At 46.4% G+C, this 19,644-nt stretch overlaps 1 protein-coding gene across 4 annotated transcripts in view; it reads right to left on the bottom strand.

Annotated features, from left to right (window-relative positions):
- Positions 1-19,644, bottom strand: part of robo3 (roundabout, axon guidance receptor, homolog 3 (Drosophila)) — a 117,425-nt gene continuing 97,781 nt past the window's right edge. For 2 of the 4 annotated variants that reach the window (XM_037467294.2, XM_037467297.2), the window contains exons 9-27: positions 18,407-18,612; positions 13,697-13,778; positions 12,691-12,859; positions 10,921-11,087; positions 10,709-10,830; positions 10,407-10,623; positions 9,767-9,891; positions 9,279-9,462; positions 7,936-8,175; positions 7,622-7,661; positions 7,295-7,434; positions 6,896-7,168; positions 6,632-6,782; positions 5,970-6,188; positions 4,763-4,962; positions 4,483-4,590; positions 3,682-3,846; positions 2,994-3,136; positions 1-534 (exon numbers count right to left, since the gene is read on the bottom strand). In XM_037467294.2, the coding sequence (XP_037323191.2) occupies positions 523-534; positions 2,994-3,136; positions 3,682-3,846; positions 4,483-4,590; positions 4,763-4,962; positions 5,970-6,188; positions 6,632-6,782; positions 6,896-7,168; positions 7,295-7,434; positions 7,622-7,661; positions 7,936-8,175; positions 9,279-9,462; positions 9,767-9,891; positions 10,407-10,623; positions 10,709-10,830; positions 10,921-11,087; positions 12,691-12,859; positions 13,697-13,778; positions 18,407-18,612 (2,963 nt within the window). In that variant the 3' untranslated portion in view covers positions 1-522. The remainder of the gene's footprint in view (positions 535-2,993; positions 3,137-3,681; positions 3,847-4,482; positions 4,591-4,762; positions 4,963-5,969; positions 6,189-6,631; positions 6,783-6,895; positions 7,169-7,294; positions 7,435-7,621; positions 7,662-7,935; positions 8,176-9,278; positions 9,463-9,766; positions 9,892-10,406; positions 10,624-10,708; positions 10,831-10,920; positions 11,088-12,690; positions 12,860-13,696; positions 13,779-18,406; positions 18,613-19,644) is intronic. The other 2 variants (XM_037467296.2, XM_037467295.2) reach the window with 2 other exon arrangements.

The raw sequence follows: 19,644 nt of genomic DNA, 5'->3' as shown, positions 1-19,644 counted from the left end.
GGGGGGGGGGGGGGGGGTCGTTCCCCAGCAGCAACAGCCCATTCATTTTGGCTTTTCTGACCAGCGTCACCCTTTGTGCTTCATATTTTCTGTTGTTTTTGCCATGACAACGAGAGAGTGCAACAGCAGTTAATGCTTTTTCCAAAAAGTATACATTTTGACAAAAAAAGGTTGGCACATTCAAGAAGACGTGAGCTTTTTTTTTGTTTTGTTTTAACAGACTCTTTTCTTTTTTTTTGTTCTATCCTCATAAATACAATATACGTCTCTTTCCCTGTATTGAGAGCCCACAAAATAACAGTACAGACACAGATATTTACAAATCAGAGGAATAACGTTGTTTGCCCATAAATAACTGTAGTAATACCCAAAAAAACATGATGTAGAGTCTGTTGTTGCGTTCTTTCCCTTTGAAGACACAGTGTAGCGTCTCAAACAAAGCCCTCTTCTTCTCGTGCATCCTTTGTGTCCACAGTGGGAAGATGGTGGGAGATGGAGGCTTCGACACACTTACTGGTGTCTTTATCTCATTTCCTAGGAAGACAAATGTATTTCAGCATCAATACAAAATACAAACAAACTACCACAGACAACACAGGATGATTTTGATAAATCGAGGCAGATGTCTGCTCATGTACTCATGCTTAGATTTTAACACATCATTAAGCAATAAGCAGTAAGCAGACTGCAATAGATGACTCATCTGGATATAACAATATAACAATAGTATATAGGATATCAGCGCATAATATAAGCTTTTCCTGCAAGTCTTCTCTGCTTTTATCAGCCGTTCTGGGGCCACAGAGAAACACGAGAAGGCAATATGAAGCAGTTTTGCCAATTGCACAGAGGGGATTTACCTAGTTATTGGGATTAGATCTAGACCCCTTTAAGGGCTGGGGCAGATGTGGTGCAGTGCAACCCACAGCAGTCCTGGTTAACAGCACAGCACCTTAAAAGTAATCAAGGCAAGAATGCCTTGCGATAATTCCTGTTATATTATCTGTAATCACACTTGTTGTTTGTTTCAGTGAAAAGAAGACAAAGCCGGTATAGTGGCAGGTCCTCTTTATGACAGCAGGACAGAATATCTGAGAGTTTGTTCAAGTGTCATCACTGGTAACTCCATATTTGTCCTCCCTTTCTCTATACACATGCCTATTGTGTCCCCCGCCTCGGAGCTGATGTAACAGACGTGAGAACAGCAACAACAGTCTGGTTGTCTGCAAGGGTCAAAGGTCAGAGATAGCAGTCAGCAGCAGCTCCACAGGAGGATGGGGCGCCCTAACCCAGGCTTCCTGTAGAAACACCCCAAACTTTATTGCAAAGCTTTCATGTCCCGGGAAGGTGTGAAAAAGCCAGTAAGGGTCAGTGGGAAAAGGAAGAGGGGTGACCTGAGAGGCTCAAGATACAAGGGCCCTATGTGTGTATGTGTCCAGGGCAAGGGAAAGGAGTTAATGCATATGGGAGCGTGTCACTTTTACAAGTTACTTTGCAACATTCCCATGTCGGATTTGAGCTGAGGTCAGCAGTTGGGACTGACCCCGGACGGGACGTCTCCGTTTGGAGAAGCTCGGGTTGCAGCATTAAAGCTAACAGCTAGCACACTAAAGGGGGGCATCCGCTGCCACGCTGCTCATTCCTCATCAACCCAATATCATTTCCTATTTCCTAAGTCAATTTTAATGGTTTAACTGTTTGATTATTGCTATAATGACTAGGACTAATAACATTCCATTTCTCAAATCATGTATGTCCAAATTTGGCAATTGAATTGGATTTTGTTCTATTCTTTTGTTCGTTGTGGGTTGAAAGAAATGTCCCACTTAGCTAAATACAGTTTATTAATCTTTGATGACCTTTAACATCTAACGCAGTATTTGTTTAAACTAATAAATGAAAAGACTTTACTGTGACTAAACACACTAACAGACTGTACCACTTAAATTGTACTTACAATGGCTCTTATCTATAACAAGTTGTAAATTGGCTTATTTAATGAAATTGCAGATTCTTCTTTCTTGTTCTTCTGACTTTGTATCTCTATGGTTGAAATGCACTTATTGTAAGTCGCTATAGATAAAAGCGTCTGATAAATGACATGTTAAGACAGATAGTGAAGCTGCAGGAAACATTTAAAAACAAAAATATTGGAAAACAATTATCCGCAATTAGATATTCGACAATTAGAAAAAATTGAAAATGACTGTAATGATTTGTCATTTCAATGTCCAGCATCCTTTTCGGAAAGATGTAATAGTCTGATACTCCTTGGAAGCAGGGTAATCTCAAGTAAAAGACATTTTGTCTGCACTAGATCGATACAGGAAACACTTTATAGATTACATTTGGAAAATGGCCTTTTCAACTTTAACACACAAAGGGCTGTCCAGTCTCCTCCACACAGACGTGGATGGAGACAAAGCTGCCATTTAGTCCAGTATCTCACCAAGGGCACTTTACGTGTGGACAGGGGGAGCCAGGGTTCTGCTGATTCACACACTTTGTATTAGCCACTTCCTGGGCCTACCTAAGGTAATATAGAGGGACGCGTCAAACACCAGCTCGCCTCCCTCTGAGCCGACCATGAGGATGCACAGCTTGTTCTGCCATGAAAGGCACCAGGGAGCCTGCAGGGGTTTGCCTTTAAAGGAGCGCTCCCGGAGTGAAGTGCACTCCAGAGAGAGCTGCCTTTCTTACTGCAAAGCCTCGGCATAATGGCAGATCTTTATGCATGAGCGTGAGTGCGTGGGCAACAAGGGCGTGTGGAAGCTCTTTGCATGCGCCTGCACGTATGAGAATATGTGTGTTTTATGGACGTGTAGACAAAACTAAAAGGCATTAACCTCTCCCTGGCAGGAAGAGACTGTTCCTGCGCTCATGAATATCTGAAAGCATCAATTATCCAAAAACGTTTGAGGTAGAAAGAAAATATTTGATTCTCTTGCATTAAAAGGTAACTGCAGTCAAATGAGGATTAGCATTGCTACTACCTCGTTGTGTTTCCGGCCCGAGTGGAGCCCCCGGGAGCCCGTGGAGCCTCTGGAGGAGGAGCTTCCTGTGGTCGAGCAGTTACTGGACATCTGACTCCTGGAGAGGTAAGCGGCCTTACTGCTGTACGGCACCGTCTCCTCATCTGAGCAGGTGTTGGCCAAGGACACCACATAGTTAATAAATATGCATAGATAGCAGAGCTGGGCATGTTAACACATTCGAGATACGTTAATGTAGCAATCCATCAACGCTGGGGTGAGAGAAACAGTGGGGAAATGATCATTAATTATAGTTAATATATATCTGATAGTATTTGAACTAGTCAACCAAATTGTCCGTAAAGTCCTGCGACAGACATGCCTTGTTATATTTTCATACTGCGTTGTTGTGGTGGTCGCGTTGCCTGTTACAGCTGGAACAGACTATCATCTGGTGTATGCTTTACACCACATCTGTCCATCTTGGCACATTGCGTCTCTCTCCCCATTTCGGAAGCCACCGCTCTGCTGCACAGCATTGTGGGACATGGTACTGCAGTGCAGCAGCAGGGACGTGGTACACCCTGAACATCTGAGCGCGGATACGTGGTAACACCGGACCCTCTTTTTTTTGTCATTTTCATGCCACCTCTGATTTGTACCAGGGCCGACACATTTCAGGGGGAACATGAATCATTCTGTGACTTACTGTCGGTGTGTCTTTGTCCCGAGCCCTTCCGTTGGTGACTGCTGCTGTATTCGCTCCTCTCCAGGGAGGACAGAGCGCCATTCACCGCGCTGCCCGCCTCCACGCAGCCCTGGGGGCCCTGCAACCGGTCCTCCCCTGGGGGCGGCTCGGGGGGTGGGGGCAGGTCTAAGGAGAGAGGGAGTGATATTAAAACATGTAGTGTTGTTGTTGCCTTTTTAGTCTGTATTGTACTGATGCATATTTGACAGGTTAGGTCAGGTTTTTGTTTCATGGCATCTCGTTGTTTTTAGTCCCGCTCATAACTAAGAACTGGAGAGAGGAGCCTTCAGTAACCAGGGGCACATTTAAATTACCACTGATAATCTGCTTTTTAAAACGAGGGTTCTGTGGTTACTGGATTCACCTGGTAATACCTCTTTAGATAATTCTCATGTCCAGTTCTGGTGGGTCAAGTGTCTGTAGGCTAAGATCATGCCTATAAACATGAATACTCGCCTCCCAGCTCAGCTCAGCAGAGCTGCTGGTATTCACTCAGTGTGGAAGGATACCTGCGTTTACGTGCTGGGTGATCATGCAGTGCATTTATTCGCTCACTGACAGAGCAATGGATAGTAAAAGAAAAAGAAGCACAGGGAGGTTGTTCTCCTTTGCAGCAGAGAGGTAGATTCAGCCACTGGGAACATTAGACCCACAGCAAATATTACCTTTTTTTAGGTTCAATTACACATACTGAATATGAGGAAATGTCAACAATGGAGGTGTTTTTGTTCCCCACATCCCGAAGGATCCGAACCCACTGACCTCCTTGCACATCCCTTCTGTAGGCTGAACTCTTTGACACCTTCTTTTTCACGCGTGCTTTTTGGTTGGGAGGAGTGCACAAATCTGCTGGAGATGAGCGACCGTGCACTGTGTGAAGAAGTGAGAAACAATCAGGAGTTTGTCCAGCACACACAGCATTTGAGGTATCCAATGCATACGGATTAGTGAATCAACACAGTTCCAGGGTGAATGTGTTGGTGAATGTTCAGCTCTAATGATCTGGTTTGCCATGTTTGTGTGCGCCAATCAGTCTCTTTACCGGGTGTAGTGGCGCTGACGGTGTCTTCATTCAGACCCGGCCCCTGGCTGGGGAGGCAGCGATGGCCAGGACTCTGGCACTGCCGCGTGCCAACCTCTGGTGAGCCGTGATGCTGTTGGCCGGAGAGGTTTGGGTTGGAATGGGTGAGCAGCGGGCTCAGCGCCTGGGGAACTGGCACTGGACCGCAGGGTAACCTTCTGCTATGGGAGGAAAGGGCACCATGAGACTGGAGAGAACAAATCGAGGCTAAATTTCTGTTTACACAAACAGAATAAAGTGAACTATTGTCTTTCAGGTTGGCCTATTTCTCCCTTCTCCTCATCATTTTTATTTGAATAGTTAATTTAACATCTGGTCATGAGTGTAGCCATCGGGCTAACAATGCTCAATGTGCATTATTGCAGGCGGTTCTTTTTCCTGAATATTAAGAAATGAGTAAAGAATTGGGGCAACTGTGTCCAAATGCATTGTTAAAGGTTATCCTTTTCTCTTAGTAACTGAATTTGGCTAATATAGTCATTAAGCCTTTAAGCTGCAGGTCATACCAGACCATGGAAGAATGGAGACACAAATTAAATTCAGCCACGGTGCACTTTGCATTTAGGTCAAGAAGATTTTTTTTGTCATTGTCTATTTAAAAGCTAGTGCTTAGCACCAATGCATGTGATTGATTGCAAATAATGAATTCAAAAGTAGCGTATTGCACACTTTTCTTTCAGGCAAAAGATGCTTTTTCAGTCTATTTTTTCAATAAAAATGACTCCTGGAAAAATCTATATCTGAGCGGCTGAAACATAGGATTGTCAAGTTAATTTACACACTACACAGTAGCAGTCAAACTTAAAAAGACATTTAATAAAATACAACAAAACCAAAGCTATTTTCCACTGCCAGGGAAATAACATTTATCTATTCATTTAACAACATTCATTTTTTACAGCAAAACGAGTGTATATTATAACAGGCACCTTCCAAGCAACAACAAGATCATATTTATAAATCTTTTTCTTTCTGAACTGGCAGGAAGAAGTTTCTTTTATTAGTGTATAAACTGTCTGTTCAAAAAAACTGACGTGAATATGTCCGCGTGCCGCGTCGCTCGCAGCAGCAGCGCTTTGCGTTCAGTAAAGCAGGTGATTGTGTGAGTTCAGGGTCACGAGCCAATATGAACGCTACCCCCCAGCCCCTGGCGTGCCGTTTCACATACCGTGAGAGTGGCTGGCCATCCGCGGGGTTGAGGCGGGGGAGGTCATGGGGCGCTCGGCCCTCCTCGTGGGGCGATGGCGTGAGCGTGGCGGTGGACTGGTGGCTGTAGGAGGTGGCCGGGGAGGAGGCGTTGTTCCTCTGAGGGGGGCAGGGTCCATCCTCGCAGCCCTCCATCAGGTAGGTCCTCTCCGGGAGAGGGGGACACCACTCCTCATCCGAGCTACACAGACAAAGAGCCGTGTCACATTTAGAAGATGCTGTGTGTGTGTGTGTGTGTGTTCTTAAACAATGCTGTTGGGGGTCCTCTGGTCTCACAGGGACTTTTGGTTCCAACTAGCTACGAGGCTACTTTAATATTAATGCTGTTCTCTCGGGCGCGTCAGAGGGCCTTTCCATTGGCAGCCCTACGGGAGACAAGGCTCCTACTCACGTCAGACACAATGATAGTTTGCTCTGCGCTCCAGACAGCGACCGCGAGGAAAAACACAGTAAATTGTGTTGAGAAAAGCGCTTAATCACTAAAAGCAATTGGCCAAAGGTGAGATAATTGATTTGTTAAAGCCTGAGGCAATAGAGCCGCGATGGCTTTGATTGGCAATGTGCCCTGTTAGAGGTGACTAAGTCAAAATGATTGTGTACCAGTGAGATGTGTGTCTGACTCACCCTATGTCCATGTGCTCATGCTCGGGGGGCTCGTCGTCCGCCACAAACTGTTCCAAATTCTCAATGGGGGGAGGAGGGGGCAGCGCCTCCATCCAGGTCAGAGACGGGGTCTTAACGGCCTTACCCATCGCCTTCTGCTTGGGTTTACTACCTGAGAAACACGCAGTGAACGGCGGTGATTCTCTGCTCTGATTCACTTTGAGCAACACGTGGCGGAAAGAACATCAAACCAACACAGCACCCGGTCCGCGGCGCCCTCCTCACCATTGCAGCGGTCCGGCTGGGCGTACTGAGCTCCGGACAGCCCCGACTGGGCGATCCAGTGTCCATCCGCCGGCTGCTCGCCGCTGTGGGCCGGCGCCTGCATCTGGTTGGTGAAAGGCATGATGGAGGTGGAGGCGTAGGGAGCGGTGGAGGCGTGCTGTGCGTAGGCAAAGTCCTCGTTGGTGGCGTCGATGGTGCTGTAGATGGGCCCTTCGGTGGAGCCGCCCATGCTGTACTTCTCTGTCTGATTCAGGTAGTTGGAGATTCCTGCATCTTCACAAGGACGGACGTCACTACCAGCCCTTCTGTCTTTGCTTTGACATCACACTCTCATCACATGCTTTACACAGCCAAACAGGCGGGCCTCTACCAAAGCGCTCGGGGGGTGCAGCCTCCTACCGTTGTAGTATCTCTCAGCCGTGTCGTGGTTGCTGGTGCAGCAGTTGACTGGCTCCTTGCCGCTGTGGACCAGGTTGGTGGTGGGCCAAGAGTCTGCCAGCCACGGGTAGTTGCCGATGCTGCCTCCCAGCACGCCCGGCCTACGGAGACATTCTGGCTTTAATTTAAGACGTGGTGAAGCAGAGTGATACAGCAGGGAGCTTCCAGATGGAAATACAGCAGGAACAGCAAGTAACAGGCTGGATGGAAACATTCATTCCTTTTTTTCTATTGATTACGGCGAATCGAAACAGATTACAGATACATAGCAGGATATGATTGAATTACCTTCCGTTGAGTACTGTTCCCTCTCCGTGAGGGAAACCAACTGCAGAACACAAAGAGAAAGGGATGAGAGGTGGTAAACGGTCTTGTGGATGTTGCAGTTGGGCCCATAATAACAAAGAGGAGCTGTTCGTATTACTACAAAAATATGCAACTTTTAATGAATGTACCTTTAAATGTATAAAACAATATGCCTTGGACTACAATCCAAATGCCACCTTCCTCCTGACCGACCCACATAGTAAGTGCAATAGAACCAGGCGGCAGCAACCACCACCCGCAATGAGCTGTTCTACATGTGAATCCCTCCCCCTGACCTGCTGGTGTGTAGGCGAAGGAGGCGGCGTAATGGCTCAGCTCCTTCCGCTTCTTGCGTCGGCAGTAGATCCAGACGCTGAAGCCCATGAGGATGACCCAGCAGGCTCCGCCGATGCCCGCGATGAACGCCGGCTGCTTCACCACGTCGGTGATCTGCTCGGCCAGACTCACACTGCTCTCCTCGCCGCCGTCACTGGGGCCGCCGCCGCCTGCCACCGACGGCTGTTCGGCTGGCAGCTCTGGGGGGGGGGGATGGGAGGGTGAAGGACTGAATTAGACATTTTCAGAACCGTGTTTGTTATCTTAATTTTAAGCCAGAGCATAAAAACACATTAAAATGATAGATATAGCAATATCTATATGAGAGCAACTGAATGGTAACATAAGCATGAGACGTTTCAGCATGTAAACCATCTGTCTATAAACTGATCTTAAATAGCGTATTTCCATGGCAAAGGTTGAAACCAAAGTATTGGACTGATTAGATATTTACCTGACGATACCATTTCAGTGACTGGTTTACACTCCACAGATTAATACTTAATGAATCACTCAAATCATCAGCATTCATCCTGTGGGGGTATTAAGTGTTTTTTTAACTGGAAGGCAATCCATTCAGCCGCAGTTGAGATTGTTTTTGTATCTCAGTCAGTTTGTGGACGACGGGCATGATGCCTCGGGTTCAACATTTTGGTTGTCACATTCTGGTGTTTTGGTAACCAGAATGGACATGTCAGGGTGGAGCTCATTGAAACCGACGCTGAATAAGGCAACCCGAATGAGATAAATGTGAATGCACTGGCAAATATTGTTTTATATTTAATTTGATTGCATTATCAAGTGTCAGGGTTTGGGTCCTCTTCCCGTCTTATTTTGTAGTTTTCTTGTGTCTCTGGGTGAGCTTCACTTCCTGTTCTGTGATTGCCTGATTGTTTCCACCTGTGTCCAATCACCTGCACCTCCCTTGTGTATTTAAGCCCCGTGTGCCTGTTGTCCCTTGTCGCGTCATTGTCTAATGTCGGTCATTGTTGGTGCACGGTCTTTTGGCTAGTGTTCCTTTTTGTGCAAAATAAAGTGCACATTCCGGAAATCTGAATCCTGCGTTTGAGTCCTCCCTGGCTGCCTGCCTTCAACCTGCACCCTCGCCACCTGACATCAAGTTGAGATTTAGGAGGACTAAAATAACTGCTACTGTGTAAAGGGAATACTGCTGAAAAATTTTAAAAGTGGGCAATACACTACTTTTCAATTCATTATTGAAATGAGATTCGCAAATAAAAGAATTGTGTTGAGTGTTTCCCAGCACTCATTTCTACATCGGTTTGTGTCCCCGTGGACTCACTGATGAGGACAGAGACCGGCTGACTGCGGGTGCCGATCCCGGCGCTGGTCACCGCCGCCACCTCCACCTGGTAGAGCAAGCCGGGCACCAGGCCCTTCAGCGCAGCGGACAGCGTGTTCCCGTCCACCGTCCTGTTGATGTGGGAGCGTGTCTGGTTGTCGCCGCCGCCGCCAAAACACCAAACCTGGCGGGATCAAAGAGATGCGACTGAATTCATTGGCCAGCTCTGGTTTGGTTTTGTGAATCCGTCTCTTATCAGTCCAAAGGGTTTCAGCAGAGTGTGCGTTTTGATCCACAGCTGCAACACTTTGATCAGCCAGATATTCTCTGTGCAAATGTACAGGAGACACTGAAGACCTAAAAAACACAGTCTGAGGACGTTTCATTCCTTTTGAAATTTGATTTGAACTCTGTATGTAACCTAAATAAACAAACTATGATATCTTGTGTCGAAGTGCTGGGCCGTCACACTGCTGAGGCGTGTTCACCTTGTACTCCTGGATGACGCCGTTCTGCATCTCGCTGGGTGGAGGCTCCCAGGAGACGCTGATGCTGGAGCTGTTGCTTAGCTTCACTGTTACCACCGTGACAGCTCTGGGTGGGGCACTTGGGACTGAGAGAGCATTCATGTCATTACAGCAACATACTTATGGTGAGCACAAGAAGTACAAAACTACACTCGAAAAAGGCAATAAAAGCAGGAGAGAGAATCACGTTCCATCTTGTCTTTAAACATTTAATCAGCTTCTTTTTGCCAGACTAAACTACTGAGGCCGATCAATCCAAAGTCTATACGTGCTGCTGGCAAAAGAAAACAAATCTCTCTTGTTTTCAATCATGACTTTAGATCATGTCTAACTGCCGAAAACCTTGGGGGGTGAAGAATCACCGTGTGCGGTAGCAGAATTTAATAAAACTGGGATCAATATAAATGAACCCAAAATTGCGGAGGATATAAAATTAACCCTGGAATGAGATAACGTTAGTGAGATTCATGCGGTGCCAGAAAGGCTAATGAACAGCTATATCCACGGCCCTGCAATGCCAAAGTGGAAAAGGCCTAGTTCCCTAGCTATGTTTTTCTTTGAATGTCTTCCTTGTACAAACACCTTTTTCAGAAGTCATTACCTTCTTCTGGGGTTCGGACCAGTAATGTTCTGCTGTCCTTTCCCTGGAATTCGTCAAAGTAGGGACGGATCTTGATCTCGTACTCGGTTCCTTTGAGCAGGCTGCTGAGGACGGTGATGCGTTCGGAGGGGGAGTTGATGTCCTGGAGGAGCCAGGTCCCTCCGCTCGGTCGGTAGAACAGGCGGTAGCCCTGGACGTACTGAGACTGACGGTCCACCTGCATGATTCAAGGGGCAAAATTAGAAAAAAGGGAACCCTCAAGCAACCCTACGGAACACATACACCCGCAGAGAGCCACTCACAGTCCAGGCCACTCGGATGGAGGCTGTTGTTAGCGTGACTGGCTCTTGCAGCTGGACCGCTACTTCTCCCAGCTCCCTCTGCACTTGCCTGTGGTCCACTCCCTGACCCGTAGGACTCACATCTGAGGGGTAAACACACATTCTCCTCAGAGGGCCGCACAAGAACGGAGTGGTGCTGCTCACTCGGCTCCGCACGTGCGTGGCAGACTGACCTTGGGTTCTGACGGGCTCAGAGATGGGGCTCGGGTCGCTTAGGCCGTAGGCGTTGACGGCTCGCACAATGAACAGGTAAACGGTGTTGGGGAGGAGGCCCGTGATGGTGTGTGTTTCCATCTTGATCATGTCAGCTACAGTCTGCCACGTGCTGCCCGCCGATTGGCTGTAAAAGGAAAGGAGAAAAGAAGCTTTTTGGTGATAATAAAGTACGGTAGAGACTTTATTACACAGTTGCATTAAAACTATTAAAAATACTCTCATTTTTAGATTTGCGTGTGTGAAATTGATCTTGAGCAAGATAAAGAGATGAATCCCAACATTTAATGAATTGTAATAGTTTCAAAATAAACAATAACTTCATGACTGGTCCTAAAAAGTACAGTTCCATACTCGTCCACATTATTGAAGGCACACGTGTACTGGCGTACGATAGTTGAGAAAAGGACGGCTCCTTCGGTTTCATTGCACCACTGAACTGGTGTCGTGCTGCTCTGTGAAGCTGATTCGTTGTGCAGCCGCACAATTTAACAAAGCGTGAGAGGATCTCCAGGCAATAGCAGGAGCTATTTTTGGCTCCATCTCATATTCTGCTGAACAATAACAGATGTGAGCAAAGTCACTCAGAGAAGTTTGTGCCCGCTGGAAGATCTCCAAGTGATGCAATTTACCCTCCCCATGAATAATGTAATGGTGTCTGCAAGAAAAAGGAAAAAGGAGGGCATCCTCTTAGCCTTGTGGCACTCCCCCAGATGCATTATCATCCCATCTCTTTCTCTCCCTCTGTGAATCCACTGTCACCTTGGCACAGCGACAGTCACAAAGGCCTCCCCAACCACTCTTAGAATTCCCTCAAAGGTACCTGGGGGGTGGTGGGGGTGAGGGGGGCTGGGGAGGAGATTCGGTTGTGCTCAACTGCACAACAGCACCAAATAGGAAAACGTTTTGTGAATACTAATTTATTGTGTGTGTGTGGATTTGTGGAGGAGTTCACACACAAGGCTCTGGCCCCAGAAAAAAAGAGGCCGAAAGCAGCGTCTGCATTAAATAAAAACGATTAAATCTCTCATATACACACACACACACACACAGACACACAACCACGCACAAGCCGGGACCATTCGCTCTTTTCTGTGCTCCCGCAAACAAGCCTCAGCACCTGAGGCAGAGAAATGTTATTGCAGACATCCCAGCGGTGCCTCCGGCTGCTTCACAAAGGATCGGCGTGCGTTACTTGGAAACGCTCCGGATCTGATCAGGGCCTGCTGGTGTCCTCCTCGCTATCGAGTGGGAGGGACACGTTTCCCCCATAGCACCGTCTATCTTCATCTGCAGGCCTCCATCCATCCGTAAATCTACCTCCTCCCCTAATTAATCCAAGGTGGAGATTCTGCTGTGGTGAATTCTGGTTCCTGAGTGGTGCAATTAGGCCTCTCTCGTGCTAGTTCAACATGTTTTGAGTCATTCCGCCAAGCTAAAGTGCACCCCTCCTGCTGGTTTATCAAAGTCGGATACTCTGATCATAAATGTGGCAGCACGGCGCTCTTTAAAGAGCTGCAAGGCTTTGCATTAGTCTTGAAATGTTTTAGTGTGCCATAGTGATGATTTTACGTTCCAATTGTTGCATTTAAAAATATTCAACACAAGAAAAATACAGCCTGGAGTGTTGAATAAAGAAGCGGCCTGATTAGAGAACAAAATATTCTCTCAACAGCAGACGGGTAGAGCAGTGAAGCGCGAAGGTACACGGCGATGGGCGGGCGTCTCACCTGAAGGCCTCGATGATGTAGGCGGTGACAGCGGCTCCCCCCTCGTGGGCGTTGGGTTGCCAAGTCAGAGAGACACTGTTCTTGGACACGTCCGTGACGATGGGTTTGTGCGGCGGGCCTGGCAGCTGGAAGGGCTCTGCGGCCTGGGCGACCGACGGGTCTGCACTCTCTGGAGGAGGGAGGGGGGGGGGCGTTATGAGCGTCTCATCATGTGCTCGGTGGAATCTAATGTTGACTGAACATTTGCATCATGGCCGACTCCCTCACTACTAAAAGACTACTATTGGGGTTTAAGGAACCATCACAGGGCCTCTGTGTCATGACAGCAGCCTGTTACTCTGTTCAATTGCGTGCATTTCTGTTCATTCTAAAGCCCATTGTGGTACATTTCTTGTATGAAAGCTGCTATGCAAGTACAGTATTCGGTGCCACTAATTAGATCTCCCCAGCATGAAGTACTCTGTAATGCATGATGGGTTGTGAAGAAGACACAGAGCGTGTGCATTGAGCTGCAGAATTAGTCTCTCCTCCCTGTCCTGACGGAGGCCAATAAGGCTGTTTTAACCTTCATTCATCCCAAAAATCAGACAGCTCTTTGTCAACATTATGAGTCCCATCCATCCACCCAACACCTATGTTTTGCGGTCTGCCCAGCGACGAGCGCCAGGACCCACAGGGCTTCATTAGACCTGGTAAGTTGCTTCACTCGATAATTCTAAAGTCACAAGGAGCCTTGTTACTCAGGTTTCCCAGAAAATCCTATTAACAATTATTCTCTAAACTGCAGCCCCACTTGAATCTACAACCAATAATTTCACTGAAATTGCTACACAGACTGTTCCAAAGTGAGCCACTATTAGTAGGGTAGAAATAGAGTGGCAATGAGATTTATTTTGGGTTTTCAACTGTGCAGATGTTTTGCTAGAATAAATTGTACAGACATCATTTGGCATATATTGCTGCGATCCATTTGCATGCATTTAAATCACACACACAGACAATTTACCTTTGACTGTGAGCACTCCACTCCAACTGGTCTCTCCACTGGAGCTGGACGCCAGGCAGGTGTAGACCCCGGAGTCCGTTTCCTGGCAACAGCAACACGTGTGCCATCAGTTTAATGTGAGAGTGAACATTGGATGCTACGTTAATGAACCCATTATAAATGTCATATCTCTCAGCCAGAATGTTTCCACTCAGATTACTGAGCAGAAGGAAAGCTGGTGGAGCAGAGAGCTGTGATCACGGAGCTGACCAGGTGACTTTACACTTTCACATCAGTTTGGCTTTTTTAGAATCCATTAGGAGCTGCCGACATGTTTACAAAGGTCCTCCTTAGCACTGTCAACAGCTTCTAGCGCCATGATGAGGTCAAAGAACACACCTCTGACCTTGGCCGGCCCTGAAATCCCATTCATATACATAGCCAACATGGACAATAACTACATACAGAGAGGCGAAGCCCCCTCCTCACATCAATGTGTGTATGACTGTCCGCTAAATTATTAAACACTTCAAGTTTTCCAACAAACTACTTACATTGGTTACTTTCAGTACGGCCATTCTGTCATTCAAAGTTATTTTTTTATAAATGAAATATTCTCAGTGGACCTATTTGAAGCGAGAGTCTAGCTGGTGGCTTTTATGTTCATCCTCTGATGCCTACACGGTAGAGGAGGAGAGTTAACACAGGGATCAAAGGACGGAATTTTAATGAGCAGCTAGTGGTGGAGAAATGTGTGAGGAGCCAGTCTTTATACTCAACAGCTACTTAGCATTCTGGACATGCTATGGGCAGATGTAATTAAGAGGTGTACGTGTGTGTGTGTGTGTGTGGATGCTGGCGATCAAGTATTTGGGGAGGCAAGCCAGAAGCCAGACGGGCTGTGAAATTGCTTACAACAGAGGGACTTGTTGGGGAATGTGACTCTGAGGAGCCTCTCGACATGTTTCTGATGGCATCACTGCTCCAGGTCTTCCATTCCCTTTCAGTTTGCTACTTGCTATCGACGCTAAGTCAGAACATCATTGTTTGGAGAAAGTAACCCATCACCATTTAAATGGGTGCACTTGCTGACTCCCGCGGAAAATAAGTTGTTCCGGGATCAACTTTTGGTGCAACGCAAACAAAGGATGCGCTTTGCTGGGTAATTACTTTGCATGATCTAGATATGGTGTTTGATAAGACTTCAAACCGTTATTCCAACCAGATTCATATTTCATCCACCCACACTAGGGCGCCACCCCATCCCTTTTTTGTGTTGTGTTTGGGTGAGAGACTGAATGTGTACTTTAATGTTTTCATTTACACAGAAAACCCCCAATAACTGCAAATATAAAGGACTGAACGTATTGTGGACCAGCAGGGTTTCAGAGCTTGATGGGTATGCCCTCGTGGCACTGACTAGTTCTCGAGGGATCGCAATCATCCCACCAGTGCGTAATAAATAATACATAATAAAAGAAAGAAATCATTTTGCATATGGCAAAGGACAGTCGGGTGTGTAGATGTCTTGGGGGCCGTAGTGCCCCATTAAAGCCAGAGCTGCGTGGAGAAAACAAGCAGAGAAGAAGAAACTTCCAAACATTCACAAATTGTCTTTTTCCTGAGGTATGAATGGATTCAGACAATGTGGGGAGAAAACAAAACCATGTTTGTTCCAGAGAAAAAGAGAGGAACTGTAAAACTAGATCAATTATGAATTGGACACATTCACTGCACATGGCGCGGGGGGGCTGACGCTAGTATAATGTTAACTGCACCTGTGAGCACCGCTGGCTCTTTAACTCGCTCTCCTGTTGCACTCTGGGACGGAGGGTTACACAGGATTTTCACTTGTTTTTTTATCCGTATTGCTGCAAGAGGTTTTCAGTCCTCTATAGTTCATTTACACGCAGGACCTGGTCCAGTGCAAACACAATCACCCCCCCTTATTCACTTAGTCTGCGTATTACTCCTATTGAAAACCTTATACATTATGCAGAGGATGTGCGAGACAGCGCCTATCATGACTAATGCCTCGCTGAGCGCTGTGCACATGTGCGCCCCCGTCCGGGGGGCTCATCGCTAACCGCTGACAGAGGAATTACTCAAGCCTAAGTGGCCTGTCAGAGCGCCCAAAAGGACGCGGGACAGGTGACTCTCTATCCTACCCAGCATCCCTCGCTGCTCGCTCCTCCTCTCCCTATAGTCCCTGACCTTGAGTTGACCCGTTTGGGCCTTCTGAGTCAGGGGGGTTACAAAGCGGGTTCCCAGATGGTGGCGTTTGATTCAGGAGGATGGGGGGGTGGGGGGGGGGGGTAAACACCCGGGACACCTGACAATTAATCAAGCCTGGCAGCTGTGGGCACTGCACGAAAAACAGATTCCTGAAAAATAGATGAGGGGAGCGGAAGAGGGAGAACAGGAGGGAGGAGGTAATTTTGAATATAGAATATTAATTGTTGTAGTTTAACTACATCGTTGGGATGTTTCTGCTCACTCAAACAGAGAGATCTTCGTCGTCCACCACCTGCTAACTGCCCCCTCACCACGGCTTCAGCGCACAGAAGGTTGATAATGATGTCAGATGCTTCTTTAGGCGGGTGCAGAAGGGAAATGTGATTACAGGCTATGACACGAGTACACTGGGATTTAAAGTCAACACATGGACTCAATTTCCTACTTTAACACGATTACTCTCACTAATCTGTTTCCTTTTGTCCACGTAGTCCTGGTCACGCACTTCGGGCTTTGTTTTGCATCGTCTGTTTGCTTCTTTTTTCTTCTGCCATACGGCCCCCCCTTGTACCTTACGCCCACGTCAACCGTTTTGCAGAAATGGCAGCAGAAAGCTCTTTAACTGCCCCTCCAGCACTAGTACGACACACACACACACAGACACGCTTCCTTTTGGGTCCAGGAGAGGGGCCGTGCTAGTGTGAGCCTGGCAGAGATCCGAGGGTAATGGCATCTCCTCACTGCCAGGGTACGAGGAACAAACACACCATCTGTCCCCCTCCAGGGGCCCCCACCAAATTGACTTCATTACACTGCTTATTTAAGGTTCAGTTGGGTTTGTGAGGGCTGATTTATTTGGATTTTCTAGTATTGTACTCAATGATAAGTGTTATGTCGCACGGACAGATGTCAAGAGTTTTAAATAGAAAAACTGTTAATTCGCTTTATTACAGCAAGTTAACACCTGCCATCTCTTACGGCAAACTGGGTGGATGGGAACAAAGCAGCCATCTTTGTTCCGTATTCCACAGTCTGGCTGAACTATGTATTTATTTAGAAAAATGCCCGGTTATAATAATGTACACGCTAACCTATAATACTGTAATGACAAAATTGCAAAAGTAAGTTTGTAGTCGTGACTGCGGAAAACCGAAACAGCTTCTTAACCCTTTGTAGCAGCAGCTCTCTCTAAGGACGGTCTATCCTCAGGTGACACTTTGAATTTGCCATAAATCATTTGTTTATTAATACTCGTGATTTTTTGACATTTCCAATAATCTCTAGCTGCCTTTTAGTGCTCATTAGCATACTGAAATGGTTTTCAGGTTTTCAACCTGGCGGGTATGGGGGCGATGGTGGCGCATGGAGTAGCGTGACGCTCTGGGGACTGCAAGGGTGAAGGTTCGAGTCCCGGGTGCCTCATGTGCCACGTCGAAGTGTCCCTGATCAGGACACCCAAACCCTAATGGCTCCCCAGGTAAAATGTAAACCATGGGTTAAAGATCCAATGTAAATCGCTTTGGATTAAAGCGTCAGATAAATGAAATGAAACGTAAAATGAGATGTAGATATTACAAATGCTTAACATTAGCACGTTAGCTCACAGAACTTCTGTAGCTCAAAGTTGTGTCTCCTGCCGTTGTTAAAGCAGATTTTTTTGATGGACTCTGGTTTCATGGAACATCTGACATCGACAACAGGACCTAAACCAGAGAGTGAGCAACAACATCTCAAATGAAACAAACAGCTGTTTTTTCACGTCATTTTGTGATCTCATCTGTGAAATCCAGAGTCATAAATACCTAGTGTTGTTGGCTCTGCTGTAGAACAATAAAACCACATCCTTGAGGACATGTCTGCTCACTGCAAGACTCTGATCAAACGCAGCCATAGTCCACACAAAACTTCAACATGCTTCAAAAGCCTGAGTATTAGTTGTGAAGTCACTTTCTTTCTTCTCACTTTTACTATTCTTAGTATTTATAATTATTCCCACATGACATGAATGCAGCAGAAAATGATCTCTCTTCCTCTTCCTCCTGCCCCCACTCATTCATCCTCTTCTCACTTACAGTGATGTATTGAGGATTTAATTACAAGTCTCAACGATCGTTAATCATTGAGAACCCACAATCAATTAATGTGCGAGCCTTCCCCGAGCATCGCGGTGGCTGCGGTGACCTCAGGTGCTGCTTTGTATCCGGGGGGAAATCTGGGCGGAATAGATATCATTAGCGTGGAGTAAGATGATGCTACCAACTGCTAATGGCCGAGCGCATCATGGTGGTGGTTTTACTACTTTCACCCCTTCTTCTCAACTCATGTTTGATGTGAAACTCTAAAATCAGTTTTGTGGAAATTGAGATATAGTTAATTGAGAAGCATTAGATTTATTATTATTTATATACAGAAGACCTGATAATTTAAAGTTTTTTGAATTTATTAGTTTGAATTTATTTATTGTTTACATTTCAAGTGTGTATTTCATTCAGATACCTGGAGGTTGGTGATTTGGAAGGTACCGTTCTCCATCAAGCTGATTCGGCCATCGTTTCCCAAGATCCTTTGGCCGTCTTTCTCCCATTGGATGCTGGGGATGGGGTTGCCCATGATGTGGCAGTGAAGCTGAGCGGTGGAGCCAGGAGCTAAAGTGTGATTAGCTGGGCCCTGTCGGATAATGGGCGGCAGGCGGTCCGAGGGTGCTGCCGGGACAGAGACTCGAATTAGAGGGTTTGAACTCTGGAATTGAAAGTGAAGCCGATGTAGAAATGCATTAGTGTCCTCCTCTGTTCCAATAGAAGTCTATGAGAAAATTACTCTATTCTCTACTTTCAAGTTGTCTTCAACATGATGTTGATCAAGTTAATGATGTTCCAATTAAAGCAATTTAGAACATAAATAGGGTATGCTTTAGGGAGGGGCTACCGTGAGATTGACAGGTCTCTACAGCATTGTCCGCTCTAGAAGTCGCATGGGATTTCCGCTTAAATCTTTAACCCTTTCACAGCGCGTCCATACGTGAAGTGAAACATTTGAATGCCTAAAATATTTTACTCAGCATTCGGTCGTACTTCCCTCCCCCCTCTCAAATCGGGGTGATGGTGGCGCATGGAGTAGTGTGATGCACTGTAAACCGCAAGGTTGGTGGTTTAAATGCCAGCTGCTCCATGTGCCCTGTCCAAGTGTCCCTGACCAAGACACCTTACCCCTAATTGCTCCCCAGGCAAAATGTAACGCATGGGTCATAATGCAATGTAAGTCGCTTTGGATAAAAAGCATCAGCTAAATGACATGTAATGTAATGTAAATCACTTTGGGAATCAAAATTGAAAGACTATGAAGACAAAAACCCCAAATGACAATTTAGCCCATGACGCAAATAGGTGTCACAGGTAAAATGTGCACTACTTATATCAAGTTTATGGAAAAATGTCCCTAACTGGGAGCCCCTCTTGTCCTTCAATCATCATCAAGCTCAAATATTTGGAGCAGCGGTCTGCCCAACACTGCATGAACTACATTTTATCCAAAGAAAAAGGGCAAATGGAACATTACTTTTCATCTGGTGCTTCAAATTCATTACCTGATTGACTATCAGGGCTGTATGATATGATTCATGTGTTTTTTTGGTGATGATTTCATATTGGCAGACACAAAAAAGCCAACAGATGCTTTTTCGGTCAGTCTTTAGCATCCCAGCCTGCACTGAGATGTGAGCTGTGGCGACCTTGTGC

Source organism: Pungitius pungitius, chromosome 16, assembly GCF_949316345.1.
Source record: "Pungitius pungitius chromosome 16, fPunPun2.1, whole genome shotgun sequence".
Lineage (NCBI taxonomy): Eukaryota > Metazoa > Chordata > Actinopteri > Perciformes > Gasterosteidae > Pungitius > Pungitius pungitius.
The sequence above is the reverse complement of the archived record's forward strand: the minus strand, read 5'-3'. Positions and strand labels throughout refer to the sequence as shown.